At 35.2% G+C, this 23,303-nt stretch overlaps 1 protein-coding gene across 8 annotated transcripts in view; it reads left to right on the top strand.

Moving 5' to 3' along the window:
- The window catches only part of SGCE (sarcoglycan epsilon), a 69,163-nt gene that overhangs the window by 19,598 nt on the left and 26,262 nt on the right, over nt 1–23,303 (top strand). For all 8 annotated transcript variants that reach the window (XR_012002665.1, XM_026003781.2, XM_072764291.1 and 5 more), the window contains 4 exons: nt 8,256–8,378; nt 9,961–10,118; nt 16,302–16,374; nt 21,400–21,598. Coding sequence is in view for 7 of the 8 variants with exons in the window: in XM_026003781.2 (XP_025859566.1) it covers nt 8,256–8,378; nt 9,961–10,118; nt 16,302–16,374; nt 21,400–21,598 (553 nt within the window). In the remaining variant the exon portion in view is untranslated. The remainder of the gene's footprint in view (nt 1–8,255; nt 8,379–9,960; nt 10,119–16,301; nt 16,375–21,399; nt 21,599–23,303) is intronic.

Raw genomic sequence — 23,303 nt, 5'->3', positions numbered from 1 at the left:
CTTACTATTCCTGTAGGCTTGAGCCTGTCATTTAGTCTCTTTGGATTCAATTTTGTTATCTATAAAATGAAGGACTGAACTCTCCAGGAGAGCAAGTGCATGCCAACTCTAATCGGTAGTATCTGTGGGGAATTCTGAGTTAAGTAGAATGCTGAGGCCATATCTAAGTAGGAAGTAATGCTATGATCTGTCTTTAGTAGAGAAATATATTTGGCATGCTCAGACAGGATGACATCTAAAGCCCTTTTCATCTGCAACGTTCATGAGACTAAGTTTATTGATCACCAATTAACAATGGTTTGCAACCACTTTCCAACTGACATTTAAGAAAAAAACAACAGGACAAAACAAAAACATGTGATCATTACGTGGAAAATCAAGACATTTAACTCCAGCTTAGAAAAATAGTTTTGGTAAGTGGCTTTGGTTGGGAGAGAGAGAGAGCACGAGAGAGAGAGAGAGAGAGAGAGAGAGAGAAACCATTTTGCTTTTTGTAGAAAAAGATGCAAATCGTGGTTTGTCTTCTATCTCATATAGAGAATAGTAGCCTTATCTCTTAGAGAAATAAAATTTAAAAAGGCAATGTCATGCCTTCCCTGTGATGAATTCTACAGCCTAGACATGGTCTGCGAAATAGAAATGGTCACTGGTCACTGCCAAATGAATGGCCTACATCACATTGATGTTGAGTAAACTCAAAGGTGGAGGGACAGATTGCTGAGAAGAAGCTTCTGATTCAAAACCAAGATTTTTAAAGCGGGATTGGTAAAATACTAGGTAAATCTTAGTGAGGAAAAATCACCACACAAGTTGTATACCTGGCTGGGTACTGATGTCCCTCAAAATATTTTTTTACAGCAGTTATCCAGTTTGGTAATTAAATTTTGATTTGACTATAGAAATAACACGTTAAAAAATAGGTTGGGAAAGAAAATAGGTTGGGAAGGAAACCATAAATATATTAGACTCTGAAAACTCTGAAATGAATTCTCTCAACGTAGGGATAGCAAATGAAATTCATCTCTTATAATCAATTCTGATTAATTTGTAGCAGCTTCTCGGAATGCTGTGTATACCGGGGCTCCAAGCCTCAGAAAGAGCTTTTAGCTGTTAAAGCTATAAAATATAAGATGAGTCTTATTTTTTTCTGGCAGAACTTATAATTTTTAAATTATCAAAGATGGTCATATAGTAAAACAAGTTTAGCAATTATGTTTTTATGTAACTTTCTTTTAAAATAATATTCCAATTCTTAACATTAGGATTAACATGTAAAGAGGATTTTGAGGAATTGAAATGTCCTGGTGCTTAGGCAAAAGTTTATTTTCAAAGCTGTACCAGATATATGACTGTTCAGTATTATCTTTCATCTTAAATGTATTTAAAAATCTTCATCATTATTACCCCCAATTTTTTTCTGGGTAATACTTAACTATCAAGGCAGTAGAATGAACAGTTGAGAAATATGCATCTTCTTCTTTAAGTAATTTGTACTCTGTTAAAGCACACTTGTCATGTTTCCCATGGAATAGCTTATCTCTTAAAACTCTCCGAACACGAGAGGCAAATTAACAAAATTGAAGTGCTTTTAGAAATAGGCTTTAATTTCTTATTAATAAATTACTTATTAATTAGAGTGCATTACAATATTCTTAGGCTGATTTAGCTACGGCTAAGGGTAATAGATCACTTAATCAATAGATCTCTTTGTTTAAATTACGCAGTATATTTCCCACACAGCAAATATGTAAGAAATTATTTTATACAACACGTTAAATCCATTCATTTTGATTTGACAGTTCATGTTTACATAATGTATGGGTTGAATTAAGGCTTTCTATGGTACACTTATTTATTTCTGAATGCATTTAATACATGGAGTTTACGCTGCCATCTCAAGTAATGGCTGTGTCCCAATTATAGTAAGATCATCTATTCAGAAGTATACCGCATCAAGTAAGGACCAGGAAATACACCACAAAAGGGTCTTCAGGTGGCCAAAATCGATGCGGCAAACACAGGCTCCTGTTTTTCACATTTAGCAGAGCCCTGCGTGCGCTAAGACAGAACAAATTTGTTCTTACTTTAACACGCAACGCCACCTCATTTGGTAGTCTGGTTTCTAAACCTGCAGCAGATTAATAGCAGCAAATTAGAAGGGATAGAGAAGCTGCTATAGGAAACATACTGATAGCGATGAGAAATGACAGCTGACAAGTTGTCTACAGATGAGAAAACAGAAAATCTATAAAACACACAACCTTAAAAAGCATTAGCAGACTGGGACCTGCTAGCAGAGGTGTGTGATCAGTAAATGACAAGGCAACCAAACGGTCCATAAGGGCGTTGTTGTATAATAGAGCAGAGTGCAATAATTGATGTGCCAAATGATGATTCTCTACCATCATGAAAAAGGATTGATTCAGTACTTGAGAAAACTCAGCTCTCTGAAATGTTTCCTTCTTTGCAGTGTGTGGTAAAGTGAGAACTTACTATATTAAACCATAAAAATTAGCAAAGGTTAATATAAATGGACCTTTTAGAAGGATTAATTTGTGAGAAAGCATCTATGAGAGATTGACACATAACAGATACCTAACAAAGGCCACCCAGGTGTAATACTGACAATACTTTATGAGTTTCTTCTCTAAGAGTTCGGTGGAGAGACAACTTTAAGGTTTAAATCTAGCTGGGACTTGCAGGGTCTCACACTCAGCAGCTAGTTTATTCTATATCCATGTACTTGTTCTTGGTGATGCAGAAAAAAGTCTGGTGAGTGTTCTCTGGACTTTTTTGTAGGGAAGGGACTTTGTATGTGCCTGAGCGTGTGCATATGCCATTAAAAATAATCATTGTGATAATTGTGAAGTTATATGCTATAAATTCATTAGCAATGCACCACCATAATCCTTTCAAAATTTAATGTTTACTAAATACATCCAAATTTGCTTTTGTTTTTAAGTAATTGTAAATAAGCACTCAAATGCACATGCTCATCACGATGTTGCTCCCTTAGGGAGAAAATTTCAAATGGACTATTAATAAAGGAAGACAGGATGCTATTTAGCTAGCATGAGGTCCCACTTTATTGCTACTGCCATCACCGTCTGTTACTTGATTCTTGGCTCTCTGCTGTCACATAATTGTTGAAATGGACTGTAGTTTTCTGTACCTTATGACTAAAACGTACAGTGAACAGTTTTGTGAAGTTTTTGGTAGCATGGTAATGAAGGACATTGAACTACGTTTAGGGAGGGTGACATAATTACCCTGGCTGCTTGCCCATATACTCTTTTGCTCTTCTGAGATATGTAATTTTTCCTTAAAAAGATCTGTTATTTATGACTACCTATCTTCAGTTTTTAATCTTTGCGAATCTAGCTACCCTCACTGCTTGAAGATGATGTTTATGACCCCCTGTGGGTTGGACTTTTGGTTTAATTGTTTTTCCCATTAATGGTGATGGATTTGCACGGGATTTAGCCGCACACTGGTTTCCAGTTTCATTTGTATCCAGTGGCATGTGTTTGCAGAGGTAATGGATTTGCAGCCGTAGACAATTGCAAAGCCATGCGATACACAGAGACCAGACCCTGTGACCTCAGCTTGATTAGCATGACACTGTACACATGTATATTTCAGACATTATTAGATTTTAGTACTGTGCATTTTTAGAGTTTAAATTTGATTTTCAGGGTTTGCGTTTAAGGAAGACAATATGCTTCAGGCTTTCTGTTTGTGACTACTGCTTAGGTACATGTGAGCGCAACATGTGTTAGCTGAGTAATAGCGGTTGTTGGTGTTGGTACAGAACATATCAGCATTATTTATATAGTTCGTGTTTAGAACAAGAGCCTGTACCTTTGAATACTGTGTCATTTGTTGTTTCCGAAAGGAAGCTAGGTCTAAGTACTGTCCAAATAGCCTCGGTTGAAGAGCGATTTGTTTTGCAAGTAACAAATGGGGAAGGTAAAGGTAAAGGGCACTTCTCTAAAATGTTGTGTGGGTGCCCATAATTTAAACTGATGCTACAAAAAGGAAGTATTATTTTCACAAACAAAACATAGTGGCTTAGTCATTTTCCATTTCTAGATGATTGTGCCATACATCCATATCATGTTTTTCTCAAAGTGAATGGCGTACTATACTTATAGTGAAGCAGGCTTTACTGTGGAGTTGCCAAGGTAACTGACCAGCAAGTATGCAGTTCAGCAGATTGCAAAAAGGCAACTGAGTACATGTGAATAAAGAAATGTGGATGTCATCCTAAAACCCATGAGGGCCATGGTAGATTGTGGTTTGGCTCTGTAGATCACAGAAATGTTTTTCGTGAAAGCAGAAACTGAGATGTTCTATATTAGTCCTTGAAGTGAGGTGATAGGCAGTGGCAGGTACCCTTTAATGGTTCTACTTCAGGCCTTGCCAAGGGCTATATAGAAAACAGAATCATTTCAATACTGTTTAATATGAACAACCTTTCTTTTGGTTGTAGAAGCTAGCTTTTACTACCTTGTAGCAGCAAAAACTAAGGGATACTGTTGGTAGTTTATAATGTAAATGGAGGATGATAACTCATAAACTGCTACACACGTGTGAGAATTCAAATTATAAAACTGAAATTTAAGCTAAGTATTATATATATAATATGTATATTAAGTGTATATATATATATATATAGTCCATGAACATAACACTTGTGTTTACCTCCGTGGTGCTTTTTAACTAGAAGGTATTCTTCCATTCAATAGGCATTGATAAAATTGTTCAGCTACATCAGACACTTTCTAGGTGCCAAGAAAATAACAAAGATCTATAAAATTCAGTGCTGGACTTCAAGGTGTTTTAATCTCTAGAAAGAATAAGTTAAACTCTGGAGAGATTCCTTTAGATTATTCAGAATACTCCTGTACTTTGAATGTAGGGTTGTGATCTGGAATTTAAACACCTCTATACATGGAATGAAGTAACTTCTCTGTAGGGGTTCACAAATCTCCATAATTTGACTCTGCTTACCAGTTTTTCTCCTTTTACCTTAATTATACCCCAGGACTATTGGCTTATTTTTTTTTCCTTGAAAGATTCCCCCCAGTAACCCACAATTGTATCTTACACAAGTTTTCACCACTGAAATGCCCAAATCCCCATCTGTGAGTTTCAGAATCTTGCTAGTATTTTACAAGTCATGTCAAGTTCTACTTCTTAAATAAATCTTTTCCAGCTTCCATTGCTCCTTGCCATCTTTCCAGATATTGCCAGAGGAGTTTACACCTCAGAAATCATACATAGTTAGGTGGTCGTTAGTCTCCCAAGCCAGATGGTGAACTCATGGAAGGCAGGGACTGGGTCTCCATCTTCACATTCTCCACAGCACCTAGCACTTGGGGGATGTTGTGGAATCCAATGGGTGAAAAAGCTCAAATTCTCATCCTCACTGTTTTTCTGTGATTTGTTCTTTCTTGTTTTTTGGAATGGGATCATTTCCACAGGTGAGTAAACTGTTCTTTTTTTTATTTTTTATTTTTTTTTATTGGAGTTCAATTTGCCAACATATAGCATATCACCCAGTGTGCATCCTGTCAAGTGCCCCCCTCAGTGCCTGTCACCCAGTCACCCCAACCCTCCACCCACCTCCCTTTCCACCACCCCTTGGTTGTTTCCCAGAGTTAGGTGTCTCTCATGTTCTGTCACCCTCTCTGATATTTCCCACTCGTTTTCTCTCCTTTCCCCTTTATTCTCTTTCACTATTTTTTATATTCCCCAAATTAATGAGACCATATATGTTTGTCCTTCGATTGGCTTATTTCACTCAGCCTAATACCCTCCAGTTCCATCCATGTTGAAACAAATGGTGGGTATTTGTCGTTTCTAATGGCTAAGTAATATTCCATTGTATACATATACCACAGCTTCTTTATCCATTCATCTTTCGATGGACACCGAGGCTCCTTCCACAGTTTGGCTATTGTGGATATTGCTGCTATAAACATTGGGGTGCAGGTGTTTCGGCGTTTCACTGCATCTGTATCTTTGGGGTAAATCCCCAGCAGTGCAATTGCTGGGTCATAGGGCAGATCTATTTTTAACTCTTTGAGGAACCTCCACACAGTTTTTCAGAGGAGCTATACCAGTTCACATTCCCACCAACAGTGCAAGAGGGTTCCCCTTCTCCACATCCTCTCCAACATTATTGTTTCCTGCCTTGTTAATTTTCCCCATTCTCACTGGTGTGAGGTGGTATCTCATTGTGGTTTTGATTTGTATTTCCCTGATGGCCAGTGATGCGGAGCATTTTCTCATGTGCTTGTTGGCTATGTCTATGTCTTCCTCTGTGAAATTTCTGTTCAAGACACAAAAGTCCAGGGCCAGATGGCTTCCCAGGGGAATTCTATCAAACATTTAAAGAAGAAACAATACCTATTCTACTAAAGCTGTTCCAAAAGATAGAAAGAGATGGAATACTTCGAAAGTCGTTCTATGAGGCCAGCATCACCTTAATTCCAAAACCAGACAAAGACCCCACCAAGAAGGAGACTTATAGACCAATATCCCTGATGAACACAGATGCAAAAATTCTCAACAAGATACTAGCCAATAGGATCCAACAGTAGATTAAGAAGATTATTCACCTTGACCAAGTGGGATTTATCCCCGGGATGCAAGGCTGGTTCAACACTCGTAAAGCAATCAGTATAATAGATCATATCAACAAGATAAAAAAACAAGAACCATAGGATCCTCTCAATAGATGCAGAGAAAGCATTTGACAAAATACAGCATCCATTCCTGATCAAAACTCTTCAGGGTGTAGGGATAGAGGGAACATTCCTCAGCATCTTAAAAGCCATCTCCGAAAAGTCCACAGCAAATATCATTCTCAATGGAGTAAACTGTTCTTGAGGAGAAAATGCTAGGTCCTCTAAATACCAAGACTACTTAAGAAAACTGGCAAAGTAAATCAGGAAAGGAGGAGTTACCTTTACCTACCTAGTTTAAACGTAACTTGAGCTTCCTTCCGTCTGTTCCATAGCCTTTGAAGTTGTGTTTTTAGTAGCAAAGCTATGGATACGTGAAGGTACAAGCCAAATATTTTAGTTCAGTTCTCCAAATTTGGCAGCCATCCACAGAACTGCAGGGACAAGTTTTCACAGATAAAGAAACATTTTGTGGGAGTTCTTATTTTTATGCCGAAAATTTTACTGTCAATGATCTTGTATCTAGGGCTTTTAGTTAGTTGTGAGCCTAGAGTGAACAACCTTGAGGTTCTCAAGGTTAGTTACTACATTTACAAATCCATCAGTGACTAAAAAAAATAGAACTGGCCTGGTAGGATTTATATGTTTAAAAATTGCAGCCATGCTAACCAATCAGGAAGATAGAAAACTGAAGGAGATTGTAGAGGTGACAGATTTAATGGCAGTAATGTGTTGGTGGAGATGATGATATCACGGGAAAAACAATAGGTGGGAACTAACCAAACCAATTTAGCCATTTTAATGTATTTATGAATACATAAATACATACTTACATATCATAAGTAACCATGAAATCTTCCCCTATTTCATTTAAAGAAATTATTTGCACTGAATTTTATTATGTGATTTTTTTTTGGTATTTTTTAGGATATAGCATAGCAGAAGAGATTATATTGTGTGAATTATTAAATGTCAAGATCAAGTAAAATGGAATAAAGAAGAGATACAAGGGGAGAGATACAAGAAATAATACAGAGAAAGTATCCAGTGCACTTTTATAAGTATATATGAAAGTAACCTTACATATACTGATGATATTATATAGTATGGTATGCTATGTCTAGCAAATAGTTAATACAGTTTAGATTCTTAGCATTTAAAAATTACTCTTTATACTTTGCTTTGAAAGAAGGAAAAAAGATAAACCGTAGTAATTATGCACTTGGTCAGTTCTCATGATATATTTCGTTGGCAATTATTTCCATAAAAAGAAATTACTGAAAAAATATTATGAATGTCTTCATTATTTAATAACAATTTAAATTATTAAATGTGCCTAATTTCATTGACATATTTGAAAGTCTCTAAACACACACATTGAAAGAGTTGTTCTGTGTTTTGTCTTGAAATAATTTCCCTTTAAAACAAACTTCTTAACAACGTTGTGCATGTTGCTTGTTTTCCCAGAAATTTATAAAAAAGTGAAACCTTTCTTTAGTGTAAGTGAATTATTGAAAGTATATCATTATTTTTCTATCTCTTATCTTCCCTCTTTGTTTTCAGTGTACACTATTTTCTCGAAGGTGCATTCTGATCGGAATGTATACCCGTCTGCAGGTGTCCTCTTTGTTCATGTTTTGGAAAGAGAGTATTTTAAGGGGGAATTTCCACCTTACCCCAAGCCTGGTATGTTCTCAGTGGGAAAAAAGTGGTTAACTTACTAAATTTTTCTTTTTGTTTAGTGTGCATAATTTAGATGATATATGATCAAATATTATTAACATTATTTGAAATGGTCTGCATATGTGATAAATTGGTTGTTGTAGGATAGTTCCCATTTTAAGATTAAAAATTTAATTACAGAAGGAAATAGTTCATTTTCGAATTTCTAAAAAACCTTTATTTCCAGTTTTCCAGTGCTGAGTTTTGTGCTTTTGACAAATGACCTACCTCTGTTTGCATAGAAATAATTATAGCTGTACAATTATGATTTTCTGTATTAAGACTTAGATTCTTACATAGTACATTGATTTTTGGAAGACCAAACATGTGTTGTAGAAGAGAATGAAATACGGCATTAAACAAGAATTATCAAGAAAGCTTTTATAATATGAGATAATTTTATATAACTTCTTAATAATATAATGGAGATTAATTTTTCCTTCAAAATAATACCAATTATGATGCTTTATTTAATTCACTGTTGGTTTAAATTATCTTGTGTTGGACTGTCACCAATGCCATCAAATTAATGAAGATATAGAAAGAATAGCAAGAAAAATATGTTATTACAACTCTTAAGTAACAAAAAATTTCTTAAAATTATAGCATTAAAATTAATATAAATATTATTTTTGTAGATGATATGATGAATAACATACCTAAAAACAGTCAGAAAATAGTTAACCATGTTCTCACCCACATTAAGAAAAAAGTAATCTTTTCATCAGTTATTTAAAAAATGTTCTTTTGTGTGGCATTCTGTGTTTGCAGAACTGTATAGCTGAACCTTTTGAACAGTAGCTCCAACATTTGGGAAGAAAATATGTAATGAAAAGCATAGTTTCTGGAATCCAGCTGAAATTAAATTCTAATTTCACCATTTGAGAAGTTGCTTAACAAGGAAAATTACATATCCTATCAGTAAAATTAGGGCTAATAGTAGTACCACTTTATAGGTGTGTTTGAAAAATCAGGTGAAATTGTGCCTGTAAAGGCCAGGCACATCCTAACAAATGATGCTGTTATTATTGTTTCTTAGTTACATTTCTTTTGGATTTATAACATCTTTGGCAACTCATTCTCCAAGATTTTAAAATTACATTATTTTTGTTTTGATGACACTTAAAATTTTGAGATATTCTTTGAGACTAGTTCAAGAGTGTCCAGAGTTTTATGAAAGGCTTCTCAAGAGAATGAATACATCAGCACCATTAAGGGATTTGCCTGAAAGATAGCTGTCTCATTGGCAGAACTTTCACACTCCTCTGTGATCAAAGAAAAGGAAAGAAAACAAAATTTCCAAAGACATTGTATGACTGCTTTCTTCGTTGCATGAGATTTCTAGGCAAACTAAACAACCAAAAAGATTTTTTCTTTACTTGAGGCTCTAATCTGAATTACCAGATGGATTTTTTTTTTTTTTTGGTGTGTATTTAGTTTGCTACAAATGTAAGAAAAAGATTTTAGAAATATTTTGATTGAAATTATGAAAGCAACATGTGTGAAAATAACTGTTTTATATCTTAATTCTGTGCTTCTTATCTAGGTGAGATTAGTAATGATCCTATAACATTTAACACAAATTTAATGGGTTACCCAGACCGACCTGGATGGCTTCGATATATCCAAAGGACACCGTATAGCGATGGAGTCCTATATGGGTCTCCAACAGCTGAAAATGTGGGGAAACCAACAATAATTGAGGTAATTTAATTATAACAAAGTTGTATTATGGGATTTTTTTTTGTATTTTGAGTTTCAAATGTTGAAATTAAAATTTATGACAGTAGTTTTCAGTATTTTATACATAGAAACACATTAGATAGCATTTGGAAATGAACCATTCCTTTTTGCTCATTTACAAAGGTCTTTATTTCTGTTTTTATATATAAAAAGGAGCAGTCTAAGTTAGTGTAAAAAAATTAAAAGACATTTAAAAGAAGTAGATTACTATAGTATGAATTCTATTTAAGAAAATAAATATAAACTGGAAACATTTGCTTTATATATTAATTTCAAATTTTCATGTTCATTAAAATATAGTCTTTAAACAGATACCTGATGAGCCCCTATCATGTGCTAAGTATTATGATAACTGCTTGTGGTAGAAAAATGAATAAGAGGTGAGTCCTGTTGTGTCTTCTGGTCCAGGCATTGAAGCACTGGAATGGAAATCCACTGTTAGTCAACATCATCATAACAACTCTAATCAGAAGGTACTGTTAATACAGAGTTTTAAAAGGGTAAATAGGAATTCACTTCACAAGTAGAAGGAAGGCTATCTTACAAGAAATACCACATTAGAATCTTGGAGGTATAAAAAAAAACCCAAAACACATGATGTTAGAGAACTCTAATTGGGGCTAGAAGGCAGGACATACCCCAGAGGGCAAATGATGGAAACAGAGGTGTTGATGTTGGTAGGGGTAGATCTTTGAGGGTTCCATAAGCCATGCTGATAGGTTTAGCTTTTATTCTGAAAGACATAGGTGGTATTCGAATTCATCAGATTTTCAGCAGTATCTAACATCATACCTGGAAGGTATTAGAAATTAAAACAATAGCAATAACAATACTGACATTGAAACTTTAATGGGAATGAATACGTTTTAAAAAAATAAATGGATATAAAATCTAGAAGTATTTCCCAGTCCATTATACCCAACAAAATCAGAATTATGATGGCGATTAATGGCAGGACAGTCCTATTACAGTTTTATGCCCTGATTCCTATAGGATTCTAGATTTTAGACTCTAATTTAACTCATCAATTCCACAAAGTTTAGTAGTAGTGACCAGGACAACAGCATAGGAACTACTAATGGAATTTCCAGGAGCTTATATAGGTCCTGAGTGGTATATTTTCTATGTGGTATAAACTCTGAGGGGGTTACATGCTTTGAATTTTTCTCCAAAGTTTTAATCAGCCATAGACTTTTATATGAGCTTCCAGTGTTGGTCAAGAGAAGGTGTTTTTTCTTTTGAATTGAAGTTTAAGTTAAGTTATTAACATTACTTTTCAATGATTTCTATCAATAAATCTGCTTTCTTAAGACAATGTAGATAAAAGATAAGGAAATATATAGATATAGAAATAGAATATATAGATATGTTTATCTACATAGATATAGAAATATGTATACATATAAGAAAGAAGGTTATTTTGTCTTATCAAAATAATTTTAAAAACTATTCAGTAAAGTTATATAGGTTATTTACCCAAAATAATAGCAAATGTCATTTTTTTTAAATAAGTTTTTTTTTTTAATTTATTTATTCAGAGAGAGAGAGACTGAGAGGCAGAGACACAGGCAGAGGGAGAAGCAGGCTCCATGCAGGGAGCCTGACGCGGGACTCCATCCTGGGTCTCCAGGATCAGACCCGGGCTGCAGGCGGCGCTAAACCGCTGCGCCACCGGGGGTGCCCGCAAATGTCATTTTTTAACTGGAAAAACATTAGAGGAATTCTGTTTAAATTGAACAACAGGGACGCCTGTGGCTGAGCGGTTGAGCATCTGTCTTTGGCTCAGGGTGTGATCCCGGAGTCCCAGGATCGAGTCCCATATCGGGCTTCTTGCATGGAGCCTGCTTCTTCCTCTGCCTATGTCTCTGCCTCTCTCTGTGTGTGTCTCTCATGAATAAATAAATAAAATCTTTAAAAAAATTGAAGAACAAAACAGGAATGAACCCTCTACCCCATCTATTACAGAATATATTAGAAATCTTAGCTAGTGCAGTAAAGAAAAAAAAAACATAATCTGTAAGTATTTAAGGGAAGAAATAGAATTGTCGATGCTATAAAGAGTCTTTAGACTATTAAAATTTTAGGAAAACCTAGCAGTAAGCTATAGGATCAATATGAAAAACTTGGTTTTATTTCTATACATGAAAAATAAGTATTGAGAAAATAAATGTTTTAAAAAGATACCATTTTTAATAACAACAAAATTTATAAGGTACTTAGAATAGATCTATCAGAAGGTATGCAAAGTTTGTATGGAGAAAGTTATAAAACTTAATAGTAACATTATATAAATGGAAAGGTAGTCCATTCAGGGATAGGAATACTTGAATTCATGAAGGCATCACTTTCCCCCAATTGATCTATAGCTTCAATGCAATTCCAGTAAAAATCACAGTTGGTTTTTTCATGAAACCAGTGTCAACTAATTCTAAAATCTGTGAAGATAGGTAAATGGGGAAAAAAAAAGATGGTAAATGGCAAGAACAATCAAGATACTCCTAAAGAAGAAAAAGAAGAGGGAAAGGTTTCTTTCCTTTCCAGACGTCAAAATTTATTATAAGCCTATAGTAATTTCACAAAGATGTATAGATACAGAGATAGACAAATTAACCAATTAATAGAATAGAGAGCCCAGAAACAGATCCATCTGGAACAATGATGTATGTCAGAAGAGATGGTGCCGCAAATGATCGGGGAAAAGGATGTCTATTGAATGGTGCTCAGAGAATCGGTTAGCCATATGGCAAACACAAAATTAGATTCTTACTTCATAGGAAATATAAAACTCAAGTCTAGATAGTTTAAGGATTTAAATGTGAAAAGCAAAATATTAAACTATTATATGAAAATGTTGAAGAATATTTTTCTGAATTTGGAGTAGGGAAGCTTTTCCTACATATTTTTTACTTAAGAAAAGATTGAGAAATTTTACTACGCTAAACTTGTCATCTAAACTTGTCAAAATAAACCATTAAAAAATAGACAACCCACAAACTGATAGAAGGTATTTTAAAAATATATAGCTGACTATTGATATGTATCTAAAATATGAGAGGACTCCTATAATAAGACATGAAAATAAGAAATAAGACATGAACAGACATCTCACTAAAGAGAAGATATAAATGACAATTAGGTTAAAAAAAAACCTTACTCTCATCAGTATTGAAAAATGTTCAGATTAAGACCACAACGAGAAGTTTACTCTTGGTAAAAGTCATTGAGGATGGATATGGGGATTGGATAAGTCCTTTGGAAAACAGTATTGAATATTTCACATAGCTGAGTGCCACTACCCTATGATCCAGCAGTCCCACTTCTAGGCATTTACCCAAAAGAAACACTTGCAAATGTCCACTGGAGGCATGGATAATCATGCTTATTGAACGATGTTTGTATAGCAAAACACTGGAAATCCACAGAGCAGTGGAGACCCACAAGTATATCAGGAAGAGAATATATACAAAAGTTCATCAGCAGAATACATAAATAAATTTTGGAGTTTCACATAATGAATTACAAAAAATATTTAGTAGACTTGACACACAATGTTGCATAGTTTCAGGTGTACAACACAGTGATTTGACAACTCTCTAGTTATGCTATACTCACCACAAGTGAAGTACCATCTGCCACCCTACCACTCTTTTACAGTATCACCGAATGTTTACAGCAACAATGAACATCAGCTTGCTCAGCAACATAGATAAATGTTTTAAGCATAATGTTGAATAAAAAAAACAAATCCCAAAAGGCTACATGGAGTTAAACATTTTTATAGAGCTCAAAAACAGGCAAACTAAATAACATATTTTAAGCATACATGCATTTATAATAAGACTATATTTAAAATAAAAGGGATGATAAAATTCAAAATGTCTACTTCTGGTTGGAGAAAGGGATAGGACAGAAATACGTGTGTCAAGCTAAGATTCTCAGGTTCATTATGTTCTGATACCATACTACTAACATAATGTTATGAATATGTCAAATAATATGCTAAAAAGGTAATGTTGAAAATTTGGCATACTTTTCATTTAACACAAGTAGTGATTTATCTATAACTTCTTTATTCATATATAGTAACATTTACAGTATGTAAAAATATTCTATTAATATAGTCAGAGTTTTGCATATTTTCAACTCATATTTAATCATATAAACCCATGGATTAATTTATTTAGCAGATATTTATTAAGCATCTAAAATAGATCAGCCGGGATCCCTGGGTGGCGCAGCGGTTTAGCGTCTGCCTTTGGCCCAAGGCGCGATCCTGGAGACCCGGGATCGAATCCCACGTCAGGCTCCCGGTGCATGGAGCCTGCTTCTCCCTCTGCCTGTGTCTCTGCCTCTCTCTCTCTCTGTGACTATCATAAATAAATAAAAAAAAAATTAAAAAAAAATAGATCAGCCACTTTTCTAGAAATAGGGGATCAAAAAAGTATACACACCTGATACCTCTCTGCTGTAAAGGGTCTCACATTCTCATAAGTAAAATTGAACTGAGAATGTTACTGTATTTAAATATCTCCTTAGAAGTGATAGAAGGACTGCGTTCTGTTGTAGCTGTTAAAATTAAACATTAAATATAAATTCAGATAATAACATTCTCTTCTCATTTATGAAACCTACTTCACTCTTTCTGGTAGCCTGTGACTTTAAAAAATATTAGAATTTATGAAATTTATAGTAATGAAATCTGTGATAATTATGAGAAGGCTAGCCATAAAAATCTTGTCACTGACTTGAAAATGTCTAATATTTCTGAGTTTTAGCTCTGAGATATTCTAACAAATAGTAGAAAATTGATACTTTTTTCTTTCCAGTGAGAATATGATTAAGTTTTTTGCAGGGCAAACCTTTGAAATCATGAAGATTCTCAAGTCTTTTTTGCATCTTTTCAGTTACTTCTTTGTGAACAATAGTTCCTAATTTATTTTAATGACTAGTCTTAATTTTAGTGTCCTGCATGAACCTCGTTGATTATGTGTCCCAACAGATAGCAACAAGGAAGTCATTAAATCCAACAGAAATTCGACAGATTGGGGACAGAGAAATCTTTTTAACTTTGTGCAGTAGTATGCTTTTCAGAATATGTACTTTGAAATATTTAAAGGGTTGGACTTAGGTATTCCAAACTTCTGGTGTTTTCTTTCGCTCTCAAATACTCTTTCTGATAAGTGTGATTTCTTTCATTTCAAGCTCATATACGATGCTGTAAAAATCCTTAGTATTTATTTTTACATAGGCACAATTATTATTTTTAGTTTGGGTCAGTTTGGTCCTGCTCTCTTTTATCTCGCTGCCCACTCCAGCTGCAGTCACTACCAGGAGGCTAGTGCTGGGATGCTAAGACTATTACACAATCATTTGTTGTTTTTAAGGTACTGTAGACCTGTCTGAGTGATTTAATATCTGTTATAAAGTTAATTATTCCTTAATTTTTGAAGCCATAGCCTGTTGTTGGCCTTTGCTTTGTTTGTTGTTTGCAGTGGCTGTTTCTGAGTTGACTTTGATGTAAGTTCTTTGGCTCTGCAAATGTTTACTAATATTTGACTCTACAAAGGGATTGATATGTGTTTTTGGGCATGTGCCATGAGCCTTATAGACTATGATCCTTACTGCTCTACTCCCATCATGAGATATGATTTCTAAGAGGTTATTCGTGCATATTTTGACTGGTTGGCGTGCAGTTTAGTACTGAATACAAGCAACACAAAAGATGTGCTTTTTTTTAAGTGTACTTTTTAGTGTAATCCTCAAGCTCCATTTAAAAGTACAAAAATATATTGTTTTTGTGGGGTTTTTTGAAATCTTAGAATGGCAGTGGTAAGTAATTTCTAATGGTTAATCCATTTACTAATGATGCATCTGCATTGCTGCTAGCACTTAACGGTCTTCTGTAAAAGGGCCTTTCTGATTTTAACTTTTTGTTTTAGCATGTTAAATAGACTTGCCTAATTATTTATTTTCCCATAACATTGCTAAAAGCTCTGAGTTGTTCTTGCCCGGAGAAGGCACATTTTGTAAGTACATAAATAATGAAAATGGAAAGAACGACAATTTGTTTTCATTTTGTCCTTAATGAATTTTGTTTCCCAAATAACATTTCACTTCTTTAATATGATTTTCTTTTTCTAATAGATAACTGCCTACAATAGGCGTACCTTTGAGACTGCAAGGCATAATTTGGTAATTAATATAATGTCAGCAGAAGGTACGTATGGAAGATATGTTGCTGATTCTTTTCTTATATACAAAAGTATTTTATTATGGTTTATGTATCTATGCAAAATATAGTCAAGGATTTTCAGGGACCACATACCTAATATAACTAACAAAATGGTAAAGTATAGAAAAGAAAGCTAAACAACCTTTAATTGGTTATAAAATATCATGATGGGTGATGGTGCTGAAAAGCTCAGAATAGAGACCCAAGCACACAGGCCACTTATCTCTGCAGGCCTTGGTTTCATCATCTATAAAATGAGACCAAGACTAGCATTTCTCTCCCAAGTCCAGGGTAAGGAAGGAGTCCATGAGTTAAGAATTGAAATGTGCTTAACACAGGGCTGAGTGCAGGATACAGGATCAGTAATTAGTAGCTAGTTTTATTATTTTACTTTAAAACTGATCACATGTGAAGACAGAGTTGTTGATGGAAATAAACTGGAATTTGGGTCACAGACTCCTTCCTAAATAGCTAATTATTCATTTCTAGAGTCTATGAGTAATTTGGATTTACATATACTCAAATTGTAAGTGATTCTCAAGGATTTGGAAAGTTAGGGATAGGGGAATATTCCAAGAATTGTTATTTCAAATATTCTGTCCTATTTTGGAGTTTTATTGGGAAAAGTACATACTGCTAAAAACTTTGTAGTTAAAATTTATGTATCATGGGATACCCCCCTCTATACTAGATATCATTATGAGGGTAACAGAAGAAGAACGGACACAGCATTTTTATCCCAAAATTATTAAAACAATTATGTGTCCTAAATAGAGAATTTATAGTTCTATTTGTGAGTACAATTAAATGAGCAAATGCAAAGCATTTTTTAGGACCTACTAATTTGGAATTCATGGTAATTCAGTAAAGGTTGAGTTAAAAAATTGCCTTTATATTTTATGGAAGGAAGTAATTTATATAGAATTGATACTGCAGAACATAAATTGGGAGATTGCATAGAGATTTGAATCCCTTTACATAAGTTTTTTCCCCCGGTTTCAGCAGTATCAGATGCAGACAACAAATGTGCTAGTTTAAAATTTAAAGTGACTTTCATATATGGAAAGCAAGTCCAAATGCTAGTTCTGTGGGCCTGGGCAGAAGATTCCCTGTCCTTTTCTCCTTCCCATGGTCTTCCCAGGAATCTTTAGATTCCTGCTTGGAACAGGAAGACTTTTATTCCCAACTTCAATTGTTACTGGATGCTTGCACCCAGTCTAAAGTTATTCCTGTAAAATTGGAATGCCATTAATGATCAGAATAATCACAAAATTCCCTTTCTCCTCAGGAATTCATCAGTGTAGTGGTATGGTTACATTATACTGTGCTTGGACCACTAACCTTACCATAATGCCCTCAAGGGGGCTCCCCATTCTTAGGTACAGGAGTCCTTACAGACTGAGAGACGGCCTCAAGTCTGGTCTCAGTACTGGTAGATACAGAATATACTGACATCCTAATAGGGGTTTGATGCACAGGCACCAATGTTCAAGCAGATACTAATGGAAGACTATCAGACATCTATAGGATTGAAAGTTGGCTTTACGGGCTATTTATCTAAATCAGGGATTTTGAAGATGTGTTCGTGAGGTAGGAACACTGGACAGGTTTTGGAAGCCTCCATTTTTATTTCAGGCAGAGCTGCCCTGCTGCCTTTTACATATGAAAACCAGTGAACCAGAGAGCATGCATTTATCCTTGCTGGTCTAGACAGCATAAATATGGGCACTAGGATGGACATCTTTGAGCAGGGCCTACACATGTGCCATTTCTCCCAGATGAGATTAGGAAAAGAAATAGCAAAAGTTGCATATCAGGATAATCATGCTCAATCTGACTCCCTGCCCAACTGTCTCCTGCTCTGAGAGACCTAATGGGAAATTAGTCATGTAGAATCACAGAGCATGGAGCTCAAGGAGAGTACATAGAGTGATTCTCTAAATTGGGTTTCGTGTCTCAGAGGCCTGCCACCAATCTGTTGGCCTACTGTTCCCTTGGCCTCTGTGATGTCCAAATATAGCAGGCATGGGATTTCCCCAAAGTTAGAAAGCTCCTATGACTCATCTTTGGAAGGTCTGGCAGTAGTGCTTGGCTCTGTAGACAGCAGGCAGCTGCATGGCCCAGAGCCTCTAAGGGTGTGGCGGCAGCGGGTCTCAGAAAGGAGCCACGAAGCAGGGTCGCATGGATTAGGGAAAACCAAGTAACAGTTCTCCAAAAAGGAGCACTGAAAACAAGAAAAATGTTTTGCATGCTTTTTTAGAAAAGTGGATATAAAAACACTGAGTGAAATTAATGGATGATAGACTTCTAGCACACTCATAACTATATTTGGTATTATTTGTAAATATTATTTATTGCCAAGAAACTGTTCTTCATGGCATATTTATGCATGGCTGTTTTTCAGTATGGAGAAAAATGTGGCATGATTAAGCTACTGTTTAGCTATATAAAACAGGAAATGTATTTGCATAAAACAGGAAACTTATCTACATAAAATAGAATAAATATATCATATTTTAGAAGACTGCAGATGAGCTATACATCAAACAAATCTAACAAAATCACAAGCAGAATAAATGGCAGTGTAGAAGATGAATGAAGAACCTTCTGTGATTAGTTCCATGAAAAACTCAATCTTTAGGAAGAGATACCACACTGTAGAAAATTCTAAAGCCTGAACATCTTCCCTGACTTCACCTCTGGCATCAAGTGTCCTTTAGTATTAAAGAACCTTCATAAGAAATGAGGTCATCAAGATTTCAGTTACTTATTGTGTAATTTTTAGTTTTTACTTAATTGTTGAATAACAGTATAATACTTTACAGATATATGAGTTTTAATGAAATAAATCAGAGGATAAATGAAGTATAATTACTGCTGAGGGCTTTAAATGTGTGTATAGTCAGAAACAATTTCTTTTCCTCTTAAAGGAAGAATTTCAGTACACAACTTATTCATATTATTTATAGTAATTGCTTAAGTTTTCATATTATTTATAGTAATTGCTTAAGTTTACTATTTTATAAGTTCTTATTCTAGGCTGGCAGCTTCACTGAGCACTTTATACACAGATTCTATTAGGATAAAAAAAAATCATCTGAGGCAAGTTCAAAGATGGTAAAATCCTGAGTTCCTCTAAAGATCAATTTTCCCCCTCTGAATACACAGCGCAAGTACCTACTCACCCTCTGGTTTTAAGTGTTAACTGGGATAATTCACCACAATCCCTTTAGCTTGGTAAGGGATAGTAAGTATTCCAAACAAGGTATCTTTTATTATTATAGAAATTTGATTAAACAAATAAAAGCTATTCTTTATCTTAATAGAACAATCAGAACGTAGGGAATGATTTTTTAAGTTCAAGAGTAACATTTGAGAAACTGAAATACAGTTGATCTTTGAACAATATAGGGGTTTGGGATGCTGACCCTTGAGCAGTTGAAAAAAATATATATATATAACTTTTGGCTCCCAAAAAACTTAACTACTAATAGCTTACTGTTGACCAGAAATCTTACCAATGATAACATAAATGAGTCGATTAATACATATTTTGGGGGATCCCTGGGTGGCGCAGCGGTTTGGCGCCTGCCTTTGGCCCAAGGCGCGATCCTGGAGACCCGGGATCGAATCCCACGTTGGGCTCCCGGTGCATGGAGCCTGCTTCTCCCTCTGCCTCTGCCTCTCTCTCTCTCTCTCTGTGTGTGACTATCATAAATAAATAAAAATTAAAAAAAAATACATATTTTGTATATGTGTTGTATACTGTATTCTTACAATAAAGTGAGCTAGAGAAAAGAAAATATTATTAAGAAAATCCTAAGGCAGCCCAGGTGGCTCAGCTGTTTAGCGCCACCTTGGCCCAGGGCATGATCCTGGAGACCTGGCATCGAGTCCCACGTCGGGCTCCCTGCATGAAGCCTGCTTCTCCCTCTGCCTGTGTCTCTGTGTCTCTGCCTCTCTCTCTCTGTGTGTCTCTCATGAATAAATAAAATCTTAAAAAAAAAAAAAAAAGAAAATCCTAAGATGCATTTGCAGTACTGAACTAAAAAAAAAAACCCACATGTAAGTGGGCCCACATAGATCAAACTCGTGTTGCTCAAGGGTCAACTGTAAATTCTATTTATGTCTGTTCTACTTAGTTATACTGAGAGTCTGAGTTGGATTGGTTACTTTAAAATAAATGCTAATATTAAAATTTTTTGGAGGGAAATTTGATGAGTTATTGAAGAGGAAAAAAGCTAAATCTCTAACAATGTGAGATCTGGAATTTTGTGGGAAATTTAAAATCTAATTCTCTAGAATATTTAATTATGAAGTTATCAAAAGAGTAAAATTACTATGATTTCAGATTTTTTAAAAATATAATCAATATTTTAGTAGAAGTAATATTTTAACATACTCTGAAGAGATCAGTAATACCACAAATTAAAAATATGGTATTTCAAATTATACATAAACAACTCATAAGCAATTACGGATATTTTGTAATGTCTTCTCTATTTGGAAAGGGTGTTGCTCTGACTTACTTCTATGTTCAAATGGGCATAGAACTACCTAGGGGCATAGTGATTAAATAAGAGACTGTATGTGAAAAAGATCTGTCAATTTTAAAACACTATAAATACAAAATATTACTCCTACCTATGTAGGGTTCTGGAAATGCTCCTTCTACCGGGTACCTTGGTAGATGAAGAGACTGGCAGGTCACTGGCAAATTGGAAGTGGATTTAGCAGGTTTTTTTTTTTTTCTTTTTTGGCCAAATCCTATAATTATAAATGGCTCTGCTATCCCTTGGTTAATTACATTGTAGGTAAAATTCTGTGTCCAATGTAAGTTATGTGTTTAGATATTTCCTCCGTTATACAGAAAGCCTGTAAAGTCAATATTAGTAGTGTTCCCCAAAGCCAGGATTATGACAGAAATAAACAATATTGAATTGTTCTTTTGTTTCTCTTTCAAAAGACTTCTTCATTAATAATATGCATACCCTTTTTCACCAAAATTAGACTTCCCGTTACCATATCAAGCAGAATTCTTCATTAAAAATATGAATGTAGAAGAAATGTTGGCCAGCGAGGTTCTTGGAGACTTTCTTGGGGCGGTGAAAAATGTGTGGCAGCCAGAGCGTCTGAACGCCATAAACATCACATCGGCCCTAGACAGGGGCGGCAGGGTTCCTCTTCCCATTAATGACATGAAGGAGGGGTAAGCAGACCTTTATCTCGTTGCCTTAAATATGCATTTTTAAATATGGTGATCTTATCAAATGTATTATAGTTGGAAGATGGCCTATTGCATTTTTTTAAATAAGAAGTAGGTGTTGTAAAGATATGAAAACACTAGCAATTTTCTATATTGACAAAGAGGTTACGTTACTCGTTCTTTATATCTGATGTTCCAGGTCCTGTGAATTCTAATTGTAGATCAGGATCACCATCATAAATTATAGCACTAAGTCTCTTGTACCTTCCATAGAGAGGCTGATTATTTAGAGCCCTGCATTTCAAAGAAAAATTGATGCTCCAGTTATCAGCTGCAGGACACTCAGATTGCTGTAACTTTATTCTAGGAAACTATTTCTTCGCCTTTAACATTCTTTCCACCATGTGTCGGTGACGGATGGCCAGAGTGGATTTGAAACCTATTTCTATAGCCTGGCCTTGTCACTCATCAGCTGGGTGACATCAGGCAAATACTGCACTCTCTTTTGCCTCGATTTCCTCATTTGCTCCTAGGGGGATTGTATTCTTTCTTACCTCAGACTTGATGTAGCATCTAAATGAGACAGTGCAATTGAGAGGGATTTGCCCACTCTCATGCCTTACAAAGTGTGACTTAGACCCTTGTAGAATTTAAGAGACACTTTTTATGCCTGGGGGAATTGAGAGGATTGAATGTCGAATCACGCTTTGATCTTTAATTTTTAACCTATAGGTTGAAGCAGATCTGCCTTAAAAAAAAAAACCATTCTATAAACATATGAGATAATGGAATAAATCACAGTTTATATAGCATATCCCTTTCCAATTCCTCCTTTATCCATGTACATGATAACATTTTTATATAGATGCTATCTAGAATTAACTAGAGTACCCGGATTAATAAGAATTATACTTAAGGGCAGTTTTAAAGGAGAACTTTGTTAGAAATAAGGGAAGAGATCACAAATAGACATAGATGAAGTATGAGTGTAGGCAGAAGGGGGTTAAGGGATAAGCAGTGAGCTGTGAAGTCCAACTTACAAATTTCAGAATTAAATTGTAGCTTGTATGTTACAGTAATGGGTTTTGAAGTCAGTCAAGCACACATAGAAGTGCCTTGAGAAAAAATAGTTGCTTTATCACCGGTCTATCTGTTGGTTGGTTTTCTATATGAAACCATAATTTTAGAGCTTACATTTTTTTACTTGAGAGTTTCAACATGATTCTCTTTCCCACTGGGTAATTAAAGAAGAACCATGGAAAAAGATGAACGGGGGGTCTCCCCTGAAAACATTCTCCAAGCATAAAGTCTTTTCAGTAGTTTCTTAAAGTAATATGTTCTACAGTGATAAAACAATGACCAAAAGATGGTGGAGGAAGCAACTCAAACACCAGGCCCTGGTAGAGTTTTCCCTAGCTGGGCTTTCTTCTGGGCTCACTCTTCCCCCATCAGTAATATAGGCTCTACCCACAGAGGCCCTTTTAGAAACAACTAAATTGAACTAAACAACTCTCTAAAGCAGACTCTGACCTGAAACAGTGCTTTCCAACCATGTCTTGGCTAAGAATTGCCAGTTGAGTTTTAATAAAAAAAAAAACAGAGGGGGCGCCTGGGTGGCTCAGTCACTTAAGCATCTGACCATTCATCTCAGCTCAGGTCTTGATCTCAGGGTAGTGATTCAAGCCCACACTGAACTCCATGCACAGCA

This window comes from Vulpes vulpes, chromosome 7 (genome assembly GCF_048418805.1).
Source record: "Vulpes vulpes isolate BD-2025 chromosome 7, VulVul3, whole genome shotgun sequence".
NCBI lineage: Eukaryota > Metazoa > Chordata > Mammalia > Carnivora > Canidae > Vulpes > Vulpes vulpes.
This window is presented reverse-complemented; position numbering and strand designations above follow the sequence as displayed.